This window comes from Bison bison, unplaced genomic scaffold, assembly GCF_000754665.1.
Source record: "Bison bison bison isolate TAMUID 2011002044 unplaced genomic scaffold, Bison_UMD1.0 scf7180017864453, whole genome shotgun sequence".
NCBI classification, from domain to species: domain Eukaryota; kingdom Metazoa; phylum Chordata; class Mammalia; order Artiodactyla; family Bovidae; genus Bison; species Bison bison.
This window is the reverse complement of record NW_011495015.1, coordinates 2,837,492-2,852,466: the sequence shown is the minus strand read 5'-3', so window position 1 is coordinate 2,852,466 and position 14,975 is coordinate 2,837,492. Positions and strand designations below refer to the sequence as shown.

General features: G+C 42.1%; 1 protein-coding gene across 1 annotated transcript in view; it reads left to right on the top strand.

The window, feature by feature from the left end:
- PTPRM (protein tyrosine phosphatase, receptor type, M) overlaps nt 1-14,975 on the top strand; it is a gene marked incomplete at its 5' end in the record, with an annotated part of 499,416 nt that overhangs the window by 240,498 nt on the left and 243,943 nt on the right. The window contains one exon of the mRNA XM_010859089.1: nt 14,483-14,756. Within this exon, the coding sequence (XP_010857391.1) occupies nt 14,483-14,756 (274 nt within the window). The remainder of the gene's footprint in view (nt 1-14,482; nt 14,757-14,975) is intronic.

Here is a 14,975-nt window from a genome sequence, read left to right as displayed (position 1 = left end):
GTATCACCCTGATGCCTTTGCCCTGAGCCTGTGCTTGGCACTTTGGGGATGATTATTGAATATTATACATGTTGGGATGTGTTTCAATGCCTGTGAATGGATGAGGTGAGGTGTCTTGCTTACTAAAAGCCAGAGCACAGAAGGAATGAATGCTCCAGGATGCTCAGCAGATACATGTGGCTAACTCTTGACTGGGGGCAGGGGAGACTCAAGTTTTTGATCACACTGTTTCTTTTTTTTTTTTTTCATTCCTATGCCCAGAGGAACCTGTGTTTGTCTCTGCAAAGATAAATGTCTGAGGTTAGAGCTGCAGATTACATGAAGGCCCTTGAGCATTTTTCCTAGTGGAGGTCATACGTTATACGTGACCACCTCCCTGGAGGTGAGGTCAGTAGCACTTTGCACCCCTTCCCACACTAACCAGGACCCCAGAAGCCCCCCATCGGGGGAGGGAGCCAGACGTACAAGTTGAAGTCACTGTCCACTGATGAAGAGAAAGTTACTTGCTGTTTCTTTCCCTTCATCTATCTGGACCACAAGTAAATCTTACAGGCGAATCATTTAAAACCCATCTCAGTTGTAAACCCAGAGAGCTCGTGGCAGATCAGTGCTTGAACAACTTACCGCCTGATTGACGAATCTCAGCACTGATCTGCTGCGAGCTCTCGGTACTGTTGATCTTCCTAATTACGATTATTGATTCCACAAAGTTGAAGGGATGGGTTTCCAGACGTGTTCCCAGCTAAGACTGAGAACAGGATCTTGGACATTTTGACAAAGATCTCACTACAGATGCCTCACTTTCATTTTTTCAAGTGTTAAACAATCACCTAAGGGCTTCCGAGATAGCTCAGTTGGTAGAGAATCTGCCTGCAATGCAGGAGATCCCGGTTTGATTCCTGGGTTGGAAAGGTCCCCTGGAGAAGGGATAGGCTACCCACTCCAGTATTGTTGGGCTTCCCTGGTGGCTCAGATGGTGAAGAATCCACCTACTGTCTCACCATCCTGGCACTGTGACTTGAACATAAAGATGCTTTGTAGATATTTGGTAAACAAATAAATGAGTAATTGGCCAATGTTGGTGCTCAAATTTCTTACAACACTTTGGCACTGTTACAAAAGGCAGGATTTTCACCAGACTAATAACTTCAGAGAGCTCTTCTCACTGAGCAGGACATATACTGACACTGGACAGGAAACGCTATAAGGAAACGCAGAGAAATGAAAAAATGGGACACAGAGAGAGAGGGAGACCTGGATTCAATCCCTGGGTGGGAAAGATCCCCGGACACCCCACTCCAGTATTCTTGCCTGGGAAATCCCATGGACAGAGGAGCCTGAAGGGCTGCAGTCCATAGGATTGCAAAGAGCCGGACACGACTGAAGCAACCAAGCACACACACACACACACACAATCTCATGAATACATGAGAAAAGACTACAGGTTCGAAGAGGCCGATACAGTCAATCTCCAGGCAGACAGTAAAAGCCAGTCCAGGCAGCTGCTGAGAGCTCTGGGCTTTGGGAGCCCAGGGTCCACTTGAAGAGGACCTGACGCCTCTCCGCGGGTATCAGCACCTTGTGATCCTATGGGTGGGGGGTGGGGTGCATGGCCATATAATAAGAACAGGTTTTGTCATTGTCCTCAGCAGAGAACATTTGCTCAACCAGCACTTCTAAATATGCACAGTGTAATTATTTATGATGAGAACAGCAAAGCACAGGAACATGCTGATGTGCCTTCTATTTTGCCAAAAACTATTTTATTAAGTCTGTTATTACATTATGCTTGTGAGGGTTACCTGTACTTGGTTTTCAGATTCTTCATTTAAGTAACACTTCACTCTTCAATCTGTTAGATACAGAATGATTAGGGAGCATTGTTCATTTTTTCCATATCGTCATATCCCTTTGGAGTTGTTCTCCGTGTCCCTTTTTCATTCCTCTGCGTTTCCTTATAGTGTTTCCTGTCCAGTGTCGGTATATGTCCTGCTTCTGAGAAGTGGTAAGAGCTCTCTGAGGTTATTAGTCTGGTGAAAATCTTGCCCTTTGTAACAGTGCCAAGTGTTGTAAGAACTTTGAGCACCAACATTGCCAATTATTCATTCATTTGTTTACCAAACATCTATGAAGCATCTTTATGTTCAAGGCACGGGGCTAGGATGGTGAGCAAGCTATATAAAGAGTTACTGAGGGCATGTGACAGAGGAGGAAACCCAACAAGGAAATCAGGATGTGCTGTTTAAGCTGAAACTCAAAGGAGCTGCAGGAAGTGACCACTCAGGACTGGAAGACCACTGTAGGTTCACTGAAGAGAGGAACAGCCCATAGAACGGCCTAGGATCAGAGAAAATAAAGAGGTGTAGACAGTGGCCATCTCAGAAAATACAATTAAAACTGCATACGCAGTAAATGAAGTTTGACCGGCACTCAAGAGTATTAATTAGATTTATGAATTTAATGTTGGAATGAGCCTTTTCCTGGGCTAATCATTATGTAAAATGTATGTAAATGTAATAGGAAATCCAAAAAGGTCGCAAAATGATTTTCATAATTTAGTTTCTGAATATCCTTCAGTACCTCAAACCTAATTAAGTGTGCAATATATGTTTATTGAATTGAACCTCATCTTTTCCTTGTGAGCAGAAGTCATTATCACTGACGCCTTTATAGATGAGAAGCTGAAGGTCTCAAAACTCATTGAACATATAAGGAAGAAGAGGATTTTATATTTATATTCTCATCACTAAATAAAAGTTAAATACTACATTTTTCCATAGAGTACAGAGGCATTAAAAAAAATACCCTCCTTTTTACCCTTGGATCAATCGTATTGTTATTAATAAGATTATATTCAGAAGGACTAACTTCAAAGGAATCATTGTTAAAAATACACATTTCATCGGAAGGTCACTAGAATCTCACATGCCTATGCTGAAGCCTTTGAAACTTCTCCTGCTTCCCACCTTGTGGGGTCACTGAGACCCCTCCTTTTCTCCTTTTCTTTCCATCCCCCCATAGGTGAGAAAGAGGGTTGGGAGGTAGGCAAAATGAATGAAGAGGGTCAGCTGCGTAGTGATGGATGGTAACTGGACTTGTCCTGGTGATCACTCTAGAGTGTGTACAGATGTTGAATTTTAATGCTCTACAGTGGAAATCTATATTCCAAAAAACTGGGAACCATAGAGAATTATTACAAAGAATTCTCTGAAAACAAAGAATTCTCATCAAAGTCAATTAAAAATGTAATGAAAACTTTAAAAATTAATTTATTACTAGCCTTTTTTTTTTTTAAAGAACACTCACATGGACCAGAAGTCTTCAGTTTGCATCGGGGCTGCATTGTTTACTCTTGTGTGATCTGGGCATCCTATGAACTCTTCTTTCTTTAGTTCTGAAATTGGAGTCCAACACACGACCGATCCATCTCATGACACTGTCATGAAGATTAATACGGTGAAAGTTCTTTGTAAGCTGAAGTGTTGAGAAAGTACAAAACTGTAATATCAGACTTTGCTTAGCAGAAATATTGACCGGATTGGTGTTTAGTTTTTATTCCCCTTTTTTCTTGCTTTTGGTAATGTGCCTAAAATTTCTCATCATTACTGCCTTTAACTTTTATACCAATATACACAATTATCACTTAAGTAGGATCTGTGTTCTAAAGGAAACCCATACTTTGACAGTAAACTGATGGTCACTGAAAGAAATGTGTGTGACCATTCTGTAAAATTATCAAAGTTTTAGAAGACCTATTGTTCCATCAAAACCCCACAGTGATGAGAAAGAATTGTTGGTTGGAGTAGTTACAAACAAGGGCCCTTTCCTGGGAAGGCAGGCGTTCAGAATCATCAAATGTGCAGCCAACTCCAGCACGGAGTTTGGTGACCCTGGGTTTAGATCCTGGTCCTTATGTGCCCCATGATCTCAGGCAAGTGGCACAACTTTTCTGTCTCATTCTCCCCCTGAAGTAGATGTGAGTGAGAACGTCCACCTCCGAGGGCAGCTGGGAGGTGAATGACGGGAAGCAGAGCTCTCAGGACAGCATCTAACACAGACATCCTCTGCTCATTGTAGGAAAGCTCTTCTTATAACTGTTGATGCTATTCTGGTCTGTGAAGACGGTCATGTCTTACAGACAAGAGAGTAGCCCTTGTCTTATGCCTGTGTTGCAGGAAAGCTTCTAAGTCCCAGTAAAATACTCCTGAGCCTCAGTGATGATCTGACGGGAATGATAATTATGATAATAAAAAATGAAGCATTATTGTGACTTAGATGGAGCAGCTATACTGTGTCAGACCCATGCTTGGCCCTTTATGAAATGATTCTAATCGTCAGAGCAGACAGCCTGCTCAGATGCCGGCGCTCCATGCACAGATAAGGAACTGAGGTCTAGGGGTGGGGGGTGACAGCCACGCTCTCCCTGTACAACACTACGTGGCCTGCAAGGCGCCTCCCAGGAGCCGTCCGCACCGCAAACATCGTCCCAGCAGGGTCTCTTTGGAACCAAGGTGGTTGCGTCTCCCTTTGCCAACAAGGGCTTTTCTGAAAATTACTATCTTTTCTTTATTGTCTCTTCCAGGGTTAAGAAAACATATCACACCTTTGTCTTTAGATTATGATCCTTTCAATCTTGGAGGCTTATCAATATTAAGAATCTTAATTCTTAAAAGTTAGAAGCAGGGGTTTGGGGTTGTTGTTTTCATTATTTCTTTGTTATGATCTTTAAACTAAGACTTTGTAAAACTTTTGCTCAAGTCTAACTCCATCAGAATCTGTTCAGTGTTTACCAGCGAAATACATTTTGATACTTAAAGGACTTGGGTTGAACAGAGTTGCTTTAGTGTTTGGGATAGTTTTGATCAAATTCATCAGTCTTTTTTGTTGATCTGTATGTTCTTTTTTTCCTTTTAGCATCTTAATAGTCCCCAAAGAATAAAGAAAGAAAATACCAATTCTTCTGAAATGCTTATTAATGGTTTTTTAAATTGTTCCCTCTCTTTTATTGAAGAATTGTAATCTGTAAAGAGCACCTTAAACCTTTGGGGTTAAAGGTTCTTTTGTCACAGTTGTGGAACCTTTGGTAAAGATTCTATCCATCGCCAACAAAGGTTCATCTAGTCAAGGCTGTGGTTTTTCCTGTGGTCATGTATGGATGTGAGAGTTGGACTGTGAAGAAGGCTGAGCGCCGAAGAATTGATGCTTTTGAACTCTTGAGAGTCCCTTGGACTGCAAAGAGATCCAACCAGTCCATTCTGGAGGAGATCAGCCCTGGGATTTCTTTGGAAGGAATGATGCTAAAGCTGAAACTCCAATACTTTGGCCACCTCATGCGAAGAGTTGACTCATTGGAAAAGACTCTGATGCTGGGAGGGATTGGGGGCAGGAGGAGAAGGGGACGACAGAGGATGAGATGGCTGGATGGCATCACTGACTCGAGGGACATGAGTCTTAGTGAACTCTGGGAGTTGGTGATGGACAGGGAGGCCTGGCGTGCTGCGATTCATGGGGTCACAAAGAGTCGGACACGACTGAGCGACTGATCTGATCTGATCTATCCATTGCTAAAACTGGTTAAGGAAAACAGCTCTAAGTACCTGACTTCCACCCTAAAATTTTTCCTTTTTTTCTTTGGTACACATAGTCACAAAGACAAAAATGTCACTTAACAGTAAAACTTCAGTTTTATATTACTATACAGGCTCAGTTTTTTATGGCTTCTTATAGCTGAGTTGCTACCGAGTATGTTCACAGCAACCGTGCTAAGTCTCTTATTACCACCACCACCACCCTTCTGCCACCTGATTTGGGGTGACTTCTATCGTATTAAAAAATAATACTCTGGATCCCTTTACTGCCAGGAAACAAAGATCATTTTTATTAAAGTTGCTTTTAGGATGACAGTGTCAGTCATCTCTTTGAAAATTCATTTTGGAGACTAAGTTTGTTCTTCCAGAACCCTTGAAAGTAACCTGAAGAAATGGCAGGGGAAGATAAAAGTAATAGAGTAGGTGTAGTTGAGCTTTTATATGATGGAACTTAATTTAACTTTCCCTCCAAGGCCATTTCAAACTTGCTCTTGTGCATGAAAATATATTGCCTCTCTGTCCTTCCCCTGTTCCAGATTTTCTTTTTCTTGAACGTAATCCCCTCTGAAGGATTCTAGGTATGAGATCCAGCCTGGTACCCCAGGGCTTGCAGGGCAGGCGCACAAGCCTCGCGTTCGGGGACAGGACCAGGCAGGACCTGTGGCCTGAGAGGCAGCGAGGGCACCCCGCTGCCAGATTCTGCCGCCATCACCCCCCAAAAACCAACATATCTGTAATATTTTGACTTGATCTTCGTAATCACAGTGGATATCAAGTGAAATAGTAGAATTGAGACATGATGGCTCTTGTTACCTGCAGCACGGTTGTAGAAGGTAGGAAAGGTAGTTCCAGGTTTGCCAGGGTGGGGGCCTGGGGAGAGTTGGGGTGGGGGAGCAGAGACCCCAAGGAGCAGAGGGACCTGCTTCTTGTTCCTCCCCTTGGGCATCACGGGGGGTGGGAGTCAACACACAGCCCTGTTCATTAGGCCCTGCAGTGTCCTTCTAATAGGATCTGGGCACCATGGAAACTGAGGAAAACCCAGCTGCTCCCAGGATTCCTCTTGGGGAGACCCAGGGATTCTTGGGACAGACCTGCTGGGACCCCCACAGGCATCAGAGCCACAGTCCGGCCCATTACCCTCAGTCTTCAGTTCTACTGATGAAGGGTCCCCAGGGGTGTTGGGAGCTTTGCAGGCAGGCTCTGATGAGTCTGACAGGAAGACCTGCTGGGACTTAGGTAGAGCTGTCTACACCCAGGGCATTGTAGTGAAATAGGGTTTGCGCTGGGACCACAAAGACATTCGGTCTTTTGTTTGTTGTTGTTGCTTTGACTTTAATTTGGGGGAAAAGTTGGTGGCCGTAGGCAGCACAGGACAGTCTTTGGGTGTCACCAGCAGTGGGAGCGTTTGGGCACCAGGTCCAGACCAGACGTTCCCGGAGCAGCTGATGCCACAGGAGGCTTTGATGTAGACAGAGACTGTTTCCTGCTTCCTCCTCCACTTGCTACAAACCCTTATCAGCTTTTCGTCCCAGTTCTCGGTGTGAGGAACCTGTTTCTAACACCCCAAGGCTGTGCTTGTCAAGATGGGGACAGTCTGGTCTTTGTTCCTCTTTTCCTTCCTCCTGTGTGCCTCTTACAGGGCTTGCATGTGATAAATATCACAGAAAGGAAGGAAATATGGATAAAATAGTTTTCTTTTCACTCATCAATGTCACAGCTTGCCTGACCTCATACCAGGAGCTATGAAATATCAGAGCTGAAAGGACCCTAGTGGTCAGGCGGTGCTTTGGTGATAGAGCTGGACTGACTCCCCTGGTGTGGGGCTCAGTTCACTGTGCCCTCGCCCCTTCTAGACGATGGCATTTAAGAATCCACCTGCCAGTGCAGGAGACGTGAGTTTGATTCCTGGAGGAGGACATGGCAATGCACTGCAGTATTCTTGCCTGGAGAATCCCATGGGCAGAGGAGCCCGGCGGGCTGCAGTCCTTGGGGTCGCAAAGAGTCGGACACGACCGAGAACATGCATGCACATCTCACCTGGCCTGCACTCTCGCTGTGAATACTTCTAGAGACTGAAGGATTCTGAATTAAATATAATATAAACACACAACAATGAAGATATTTAGTGTGGCTCTGATAGTATTCAATTTTTCTAGTTTTATTTAAAACCCTACAGCGAGTTAGGAAAACAGCTTTAAAAATCGTAGGGGACTTTGGGTTAGAATTTTTACAGTCATGTGTTTGTTATGCAGTTGTGATGATTACATTATGATAAACATAAGTGAAATGAAATGTGCAAAGGAAAGCATCTTCACTTGGCAAAAGGGGGAGAAGTCACTCTTAAAGATGTTCCATCTTGGGCTAATTTACTTGCAGTTTGGTGCCTGTTGTGAAGATTAATAACACATGGCCTTTTACACAGCTTCTCAGCCCAAGTCTAATGTTCCAGTTGTCCTTTTATTACCCCAAACCTCCATAACTGTAGGATTTTTTCCTCCCTTCCCTGTGTTCACAATATGGAGCAGTAAATGAGTTCATATTTCTCGCCCAACCTTTCAGCTATAATTAATATTTTATGATATCAGATTTATCACTAACTAGCAGAACAGTATGATGTGGGACTACATGCTCAAGCACACATGCACACGCATCCAGTACAGAAGTAACTTAGGGATGCCAGGCAAGCTCCTGATGATGAATTACAGCTGCAAGAACATCAGTTTTATTTGTGGCACCCTGCAAGTGTGCCACAGCAGTAGATGGCCAGTCTTATCTAGAACAGAGCAGGACAAAGAGAAATGGAAGTGGCCAACACAGAATACTCGACCCCATGGATCAGTTTATGCTGCACAGTGTTACCCAGGGTCCACTGTCCATGGAAAACTGTGACCAGACCTCATTTGTGAGTCAATAAGCAGGACATGCTCATTCAGCTGCTCTCAGCTCCCATGTTACATGGATCCTAGGCATGATGATAAACACATTGACCTTACTGAACTGACCTTTTTTCCCCCTAATTTTCAACTGGTGGCAATATTTTTAAAATGTTGTTCAGTTGAGCCAGGTCGTTCTGATCTTCAGGGTGTCATTTCAGTAAATGCTCGCAGGTTTGGGGAAAGGAAATGACTGGAAAAGGAACAGGAAGGAAATGCAGTCTGTGTTATTGCATAAATAAACCTGAATTACACATTTCTCTTACCCGTTTTGCATATAATTTATATTTTCATTTTCCCTCACCCCCCCAAAGAGTTAATCTTCAAGAAGCTATTGATATCAGATTCTATTCTTTTTTAAATTTTTAATTGAAGGGTAATTGCTCTACCCTTTTGTGGTTTTCTGTCATATATCAATAAGAATCAGCCATAGGCACACCCATGTCCCCTCCCTCCTGGACCTATCTCCCATCTCCCTCCCCACCCCACCCTTCAGCCTGTCACAAAGCCCCTGTTTGAGCTCCCTGAGTCATACAGCAAATTCCCATTGGCTATCTATTTTACACATGGTATTGTAAATTTCTCTGTTACTGTTTCCAAACATCACCCCTTCTCCCTCTTCTCCTCCCCCTCTATTCTTTTTTGAAAAGAGAAAATAGATGGCTTTGACCAAAAATTGCAAATCAAGTTAAAGTTACTATTAAGTGTTACAAAATGAACACTATTCTAAGCCTTTGACCTGACGAGAAACACCAACTTTAAATGATTAGCAGAAGCAACAAGGAAATAGATCGGGACTTTTCTCCCCTCATCTCTCCTCTTCACCCAACATTCTGCTATCTAGTTGGATAGTGAAAGTGTTAGTCACTCAGTCATGTCCGACTCTTTGTGACCCCATGGACTGTAGCTCACCAGGCTCCTCTGTCCATGGAATTCTCCAGGCAAGAAATACTGGAATGGGTAGCCTTTCCCTTCTCCAGGGGATCTTCCCAACCCAGGGATCGAACCCAGGTCTCCTCCAGTGCAGGTGGATTCTTTACCATCTGAGCCACCATGCAAGTCCATCTAGTTGGATAACCTTTCAATATTTTATGCTGATAAGGAACAGAATAAGTAGGTAAGAAGAATGGACTTACAACTAAAGGCTTAATCTTGAAAAGAATTAGGACACACATTTTAAAGCCAATCTCACACCTGCAGCAGGCTTATCCTCAACCTCTTCAAAGTTAGAAAATACCAAAACCATTTCATCGCATTTGAAGTTTTATGTTTAACAAAGTCCGTAAAAGATGTTCAGATGTTCTTTCCTAGGTTATACTTCAAGGGCTATTCTGTATAAACGCAGATTTCTTATTCTCCTTCTAAGAGGCTTAGAGTTTTGTTGTAGGAAAGCCTAGCATCAATTAAATTCTAAATCTCATTCCATAAGAAAGTTTGGATATAATGATGTCACATTTTTGGCAGATTAATCCTCACAATGGATTGTGCTTTCATATTGCAAATGCTGCAGAAAAGTTTTGTGTTACTTTAAATTCCAGAATAGTGGTGGAAGAAGGCTGGCAATGGTGTGACTGATAAACAAAAGGAATATGATTAATACATTAAAAAGATAATAGAATTTTAATTCAGCTCACTAAGCTAGAAACTTCTATTTGGTTTACCATCCTTGAGAATTTCCCTTTTTTCCCAATCATCCTTTTAGGAGAAGCATTCAAACAGTGAGATTTTCAAAGCTGCTTTTTAGCTAACACTTGTGATGGGAAAGTTCTTATGAAAATCATCAGTGGGGATGATGTTATTCGTACAAAAGAAAAACATATCAGTCATCGAGTTCTGTTGAGGTACTGTTGACCTGGCTGTCAATACCATGTTAATTTCCAACCGGGGGCCAGCAGCGTGTGGCCACTGGGCAAGAAAAGGGACTTGGCCATTTTTCATTAGCGCCTGGACTTTGATAGAGGGGGATAGAAAAGAGCTGCCTGACCTTTCAGTGCTTAAATTATTAAAGAGCAAATAGATTTGAGGTCTGGATGCTTGCAAATCTAATTTGTCTTTGGAGCAAGGATGAAAAGACATTCTGGGTTTGAAATTGCTCTGGTCTACTTATTTCTTCCTTTAATACATCTGAAGATGAGTAGATGGTGGCTATTTAAGAAGTAATATTTCTGGAGTAGAGTGTATGGCCTAACATGCCGACTGGCTAAAATCAAGCCCATTAAATAATCATTTAGTCCTTGAATTTTCATATGATCCTCATAAACTTGCTCATTGGAAAATTAATTTTTTTTCATTCATGTTCCCTTAGATGGCATTTCAATTCCAAAACGAAACTGTCTTTCTCTCGTTGTTGTTGTTTAGTCACTAAGTCGTGTCCGACTCTTTGAGACTCCACAGAATGTAGCCCACCAGGCTCCTCTGTCTATGGGATTCTCCAGGCAAGAAAACTGGGGTGGATTGCCATTCCCTTCTCCAGAGGATATTCCCAACCCATGGATCAAACCCGTGTCTCCTATATTGGCAGGTGGATTCTTTACTGCTTAGCCACCTGGGAAGCCTTAGGGAGTGTCAAATATATTGTTCAAGTTAAAACAGGGCAGTGCCTGGCACATACTAGGGGCTCAAAAAATGTTTGTTGAATTAATAAAATAGTAGCATTGGGGAAAACTAGCAAAGGTGGGAGGTGGAAACAGATGAAAAGTGAGAAGTGGCGGTGATGGAAGAGGGGGGAGAAGAAACAGAGATGCAACTTCTGATTCCCTCCAGTTCTTGTTTATTTGTGGGTCGTACAGCATAGACTTGCAATCTAACCAGCATTATCTTACCACAGAACTTCTCCTTAGTAATTTCCTCCTCTCTCTGTCCTTGTATATTTAGGAAATGAATCCAAAATAGGCTTACTATTAGATTTTAGCAAAGCAAAGCATTTTATTAGCAATTATCAGTATATTTCCTCCCTATATATTACATATAAGGTACATAAAGTAGAAATTACTTCTGGATTATGTTATGTTTTCAATACTTCATGGCCCACTTCATTCTAAGTCTCACAAGATACAGAAATGACTGTCTCGCCTGATGGTCAGGAGACCACGTCAACTATTACTTAACTATGTGCCCCAAAGAGAATGGGCACTTCACCTCTGAACCTCAGTTTTCTCCTCAGTAAAACCCGAAAATAAAACCTACATATGCAAGGCACCTGGGGTAGTATTTCCTGTATGAAATAATTTCTACAATTTTTTTCTTTGCATAAATCTTCATATATCTACATTATCTATTATAGTATACTAGACTTCCAAGAAGTTGTTTTTAAAGTGGAATTTGGAACATCATGTCATATATCAAATAAATTGGAAAAGATTTCTAATAGAAGAAAGCCAATGTTAAAAGTTATTTAATGGAGAATGTCTTTGCAAAGCAATGAATTATTTTTTGATTTGTCCATCTTGCAAGAGTAGTCCTTGTATGCTGAATAAAAAATATAAAATGTACCTTGGAGATGCATCTGATTGTCTCATTTCATCAGAAAAAATAAGATCCAAAGACATTAATTTAGAAGCCAAGTTTTAGCAGAATTAGGAGTAGAGCTTAAATGGTGCGCATGCCAGTGTCGGCCACCCCATCATCAGGCCCTGCAGAAGTCACAGTTCCTCAGTGATGTTTGCACTTCTCTGACTGAAGCCTTGAGAGTTGCACATTGTCCTTCTGTTACGTTCTGTTGGTTGCATGCCATTATCAAGGTTAGCCAATCCCATACTTGGTGGAGAAGTGTCCAAGAACTTGGCAGATGTATTATAATTGCCACATCTGACTGTAGATGTAAGAAGTCAAAGAGAAGGGGGTGTGAAGTCAAAGTCCCCTTTCACCTCTGTCTGTGTTCCTTGTCCCTGACCCCTATAGAAAGGTCCTCCCTAACTTCTTCCTTCCAGGTTGCATCCATCCTGCAGGTGAGAACACCACAGGGTTTGGTGGAACATCCTGCAGAAACGGTAAAAAGTCTTGAGGTTATAAAGAGCCCTATTTTCTTTTCTGAGTTTACCTCTCTGTTCAGAAAGCCCCTTATCATTACACTATAATCCTGGACCCCCTGCCTAGTGAGCAGTATCATGTTCTACAACCATCAATTTTTATTAAAACAGAATTACAAACGGAACGGCTACTGCATGGCATGGCCGTAATAGAATGTGCTAAGTGGTTATACTTCCAGAAACAGGAGATTCACCAGGTGCAGATCCAAAGTTCACAGGGACAGGAGCATAGAGAGAGACCTCCCCTCGCTGACTCCAGCTGGTGGGGGTGGAAAGCACCTCCCTCCTGTTCTGTTTCCCCTGCTTAAATGAGTGTCCATGCTGAGCAACCCCAGAATTACAGACTTGTGCTCAGGGAGTCGTGGTGCTTTTCTGATAAAGTAAGAAAAAGATACATCTCCTTGTCAGAAGAACTTGCAATCTAATCTGGATTCAGTTTTTCAAAACTGCTGCCAAGGTTTCTCTGTATTAGAATCATTTTTTTTCTCCAGCTGAACTGCACAGAAGTTCATCATTCTAGTAAATGTATGCCTCTCAGTAAAGAAATCCATCCCTTCAAGGTCTCTCCCATTCTCCTAAGGCTAATTCAAATTTCACAAACGTTGAAAGGGGGTGTGGAGAGAAAGGTGGGTAGGAACCAGGAGACCCAGTCCTCCCAGGGGACATCTGAACTCACAGCATCTTCTGAGGATACTCAGCCCCATCTTATCTTTATATGTAATTCAAATACCCTGTTCATAATTTCCTCTTAGAAACTGCTTTTGACTCCAAGTTGTTGGCTTTTGAAATGCAAATGCCTTTTTTTCTGCATTCCTAACGTCCTGTCTTTCCACTGACTGAATACAGTGAATGCAAAGGAATATAAGAAAATATGGGTTCCTTTTTATGGCTGAATAATATTCCCTTGTGTATATGTACCACAACTTCTTTATCCATTCATCTGTTGATGGACATCTAGGTCGCTCCCATGTCCTAACTATTGTAAACAGTGCTGCAGTGAACATTGGAGTGCATGTGTCTTATTCAGTTAGTTTAATATATGTGGAATGTAGAAAGATGGTGCTGATGAACCTATCTGCAGGGCAGCAGTGGAGATGCAGACATAGAGAGCGGACTTGTGGACACAGTGGAGGAATGAGAGGGTGGGACGAATTGAGAGAGTAGCATGGAAACATGTACATTACCATGTGTAAAATAGATAGCCAGTGCAAATTTGCTGTATGACACAGGGAGCTCAAATCTGGTGCTCTGGGATAACCTGGAGGGGCAGGATTGGGTGGGAGATGGGAGGGAGGTTCAAGAAGGAAGGGACATATGTATACCTATGGCTGATTCATGTTGGTGTATGGCGGAAACCAAAACAATATTGTAAAGCAATTATCCTCCAATTAAAAATAGATTAAAAAATATATATATATATGGAAGTTACACCTTGGTTAGCCTGAATCATCACACCTTGTATCTTGTGACCTGGTAAAAATTCACAGGTGTTCATACAGATGTCACTGAAGAAAATATTATGTTACCTTTTTCAATGAACTTACAGCTAATATAGTTTCATTGATTGGTTGAGCTGAGTTCATTTTCTACAAATTCATCTTCGATACTGTATAAGAGGAACACTGTCTTGGTGTTCTGCTCACATCAACAGCAGAAATTGCTATATAAAAATGTTTTAACTATGGTGAATTTTCTTTCCTTCCAGAAATTGTCTTATTCGGGGTTGAAGAGCTCTGTGGAAGAACTCTAAGCACTTTCTGTCTCTTTCATGGAGCAAGTGTGGAGTCCATGTCCACTAGGCACTAAGCCCTTATTACTGACTCTGTCCAGTTTGCTGTTTATCTGGGGTGTCCTATGGGTCCGTGCAGTTGAACAAAAGGGATTCGGCTCTGTTTTCCTAAGCCGTCACTGAGAATACTCTCTTTTTTTCTAGTGTCTACCAAATAGTGGTTGAGGAAGAGCGTCCTCGAAGAACGAAAAAGACCACAGAAATCTTAAAATGCTACCCGGTGCCCATCCACTTCCAGAACGCCTCCATACTGAATTCCCAGTACTACTTCGCTGCAGAATTCCCAGCCAACAGCCTCCAAGCGGCTCAGCCCTTTACTATTGGTGATAATAAGACTTACAACGGGTACTGGAACACCCCTCTCCTTCCCCATAAAAGCTACAGAATTTACTTCCAAGCAGCTAGTAGAGCCAATGGGGTAAGTTTTATAAATGGCTGTTTGCTTAGGCTGTTCAGGATTATTAATGCGAACACAGTCAAATCACATATTGTAGTCGTAAGAAGGGAAGTCATGCTTTTGTGTGTTTTTACTTGGAATAAATGTGTTTTATTCTCTCTTTTTAAAAATTATTTTCACCTGGAGAAATTCCTAGGAAAAAACAAATATATTCGTACATGGTTTCAGTAGGAAGAATAT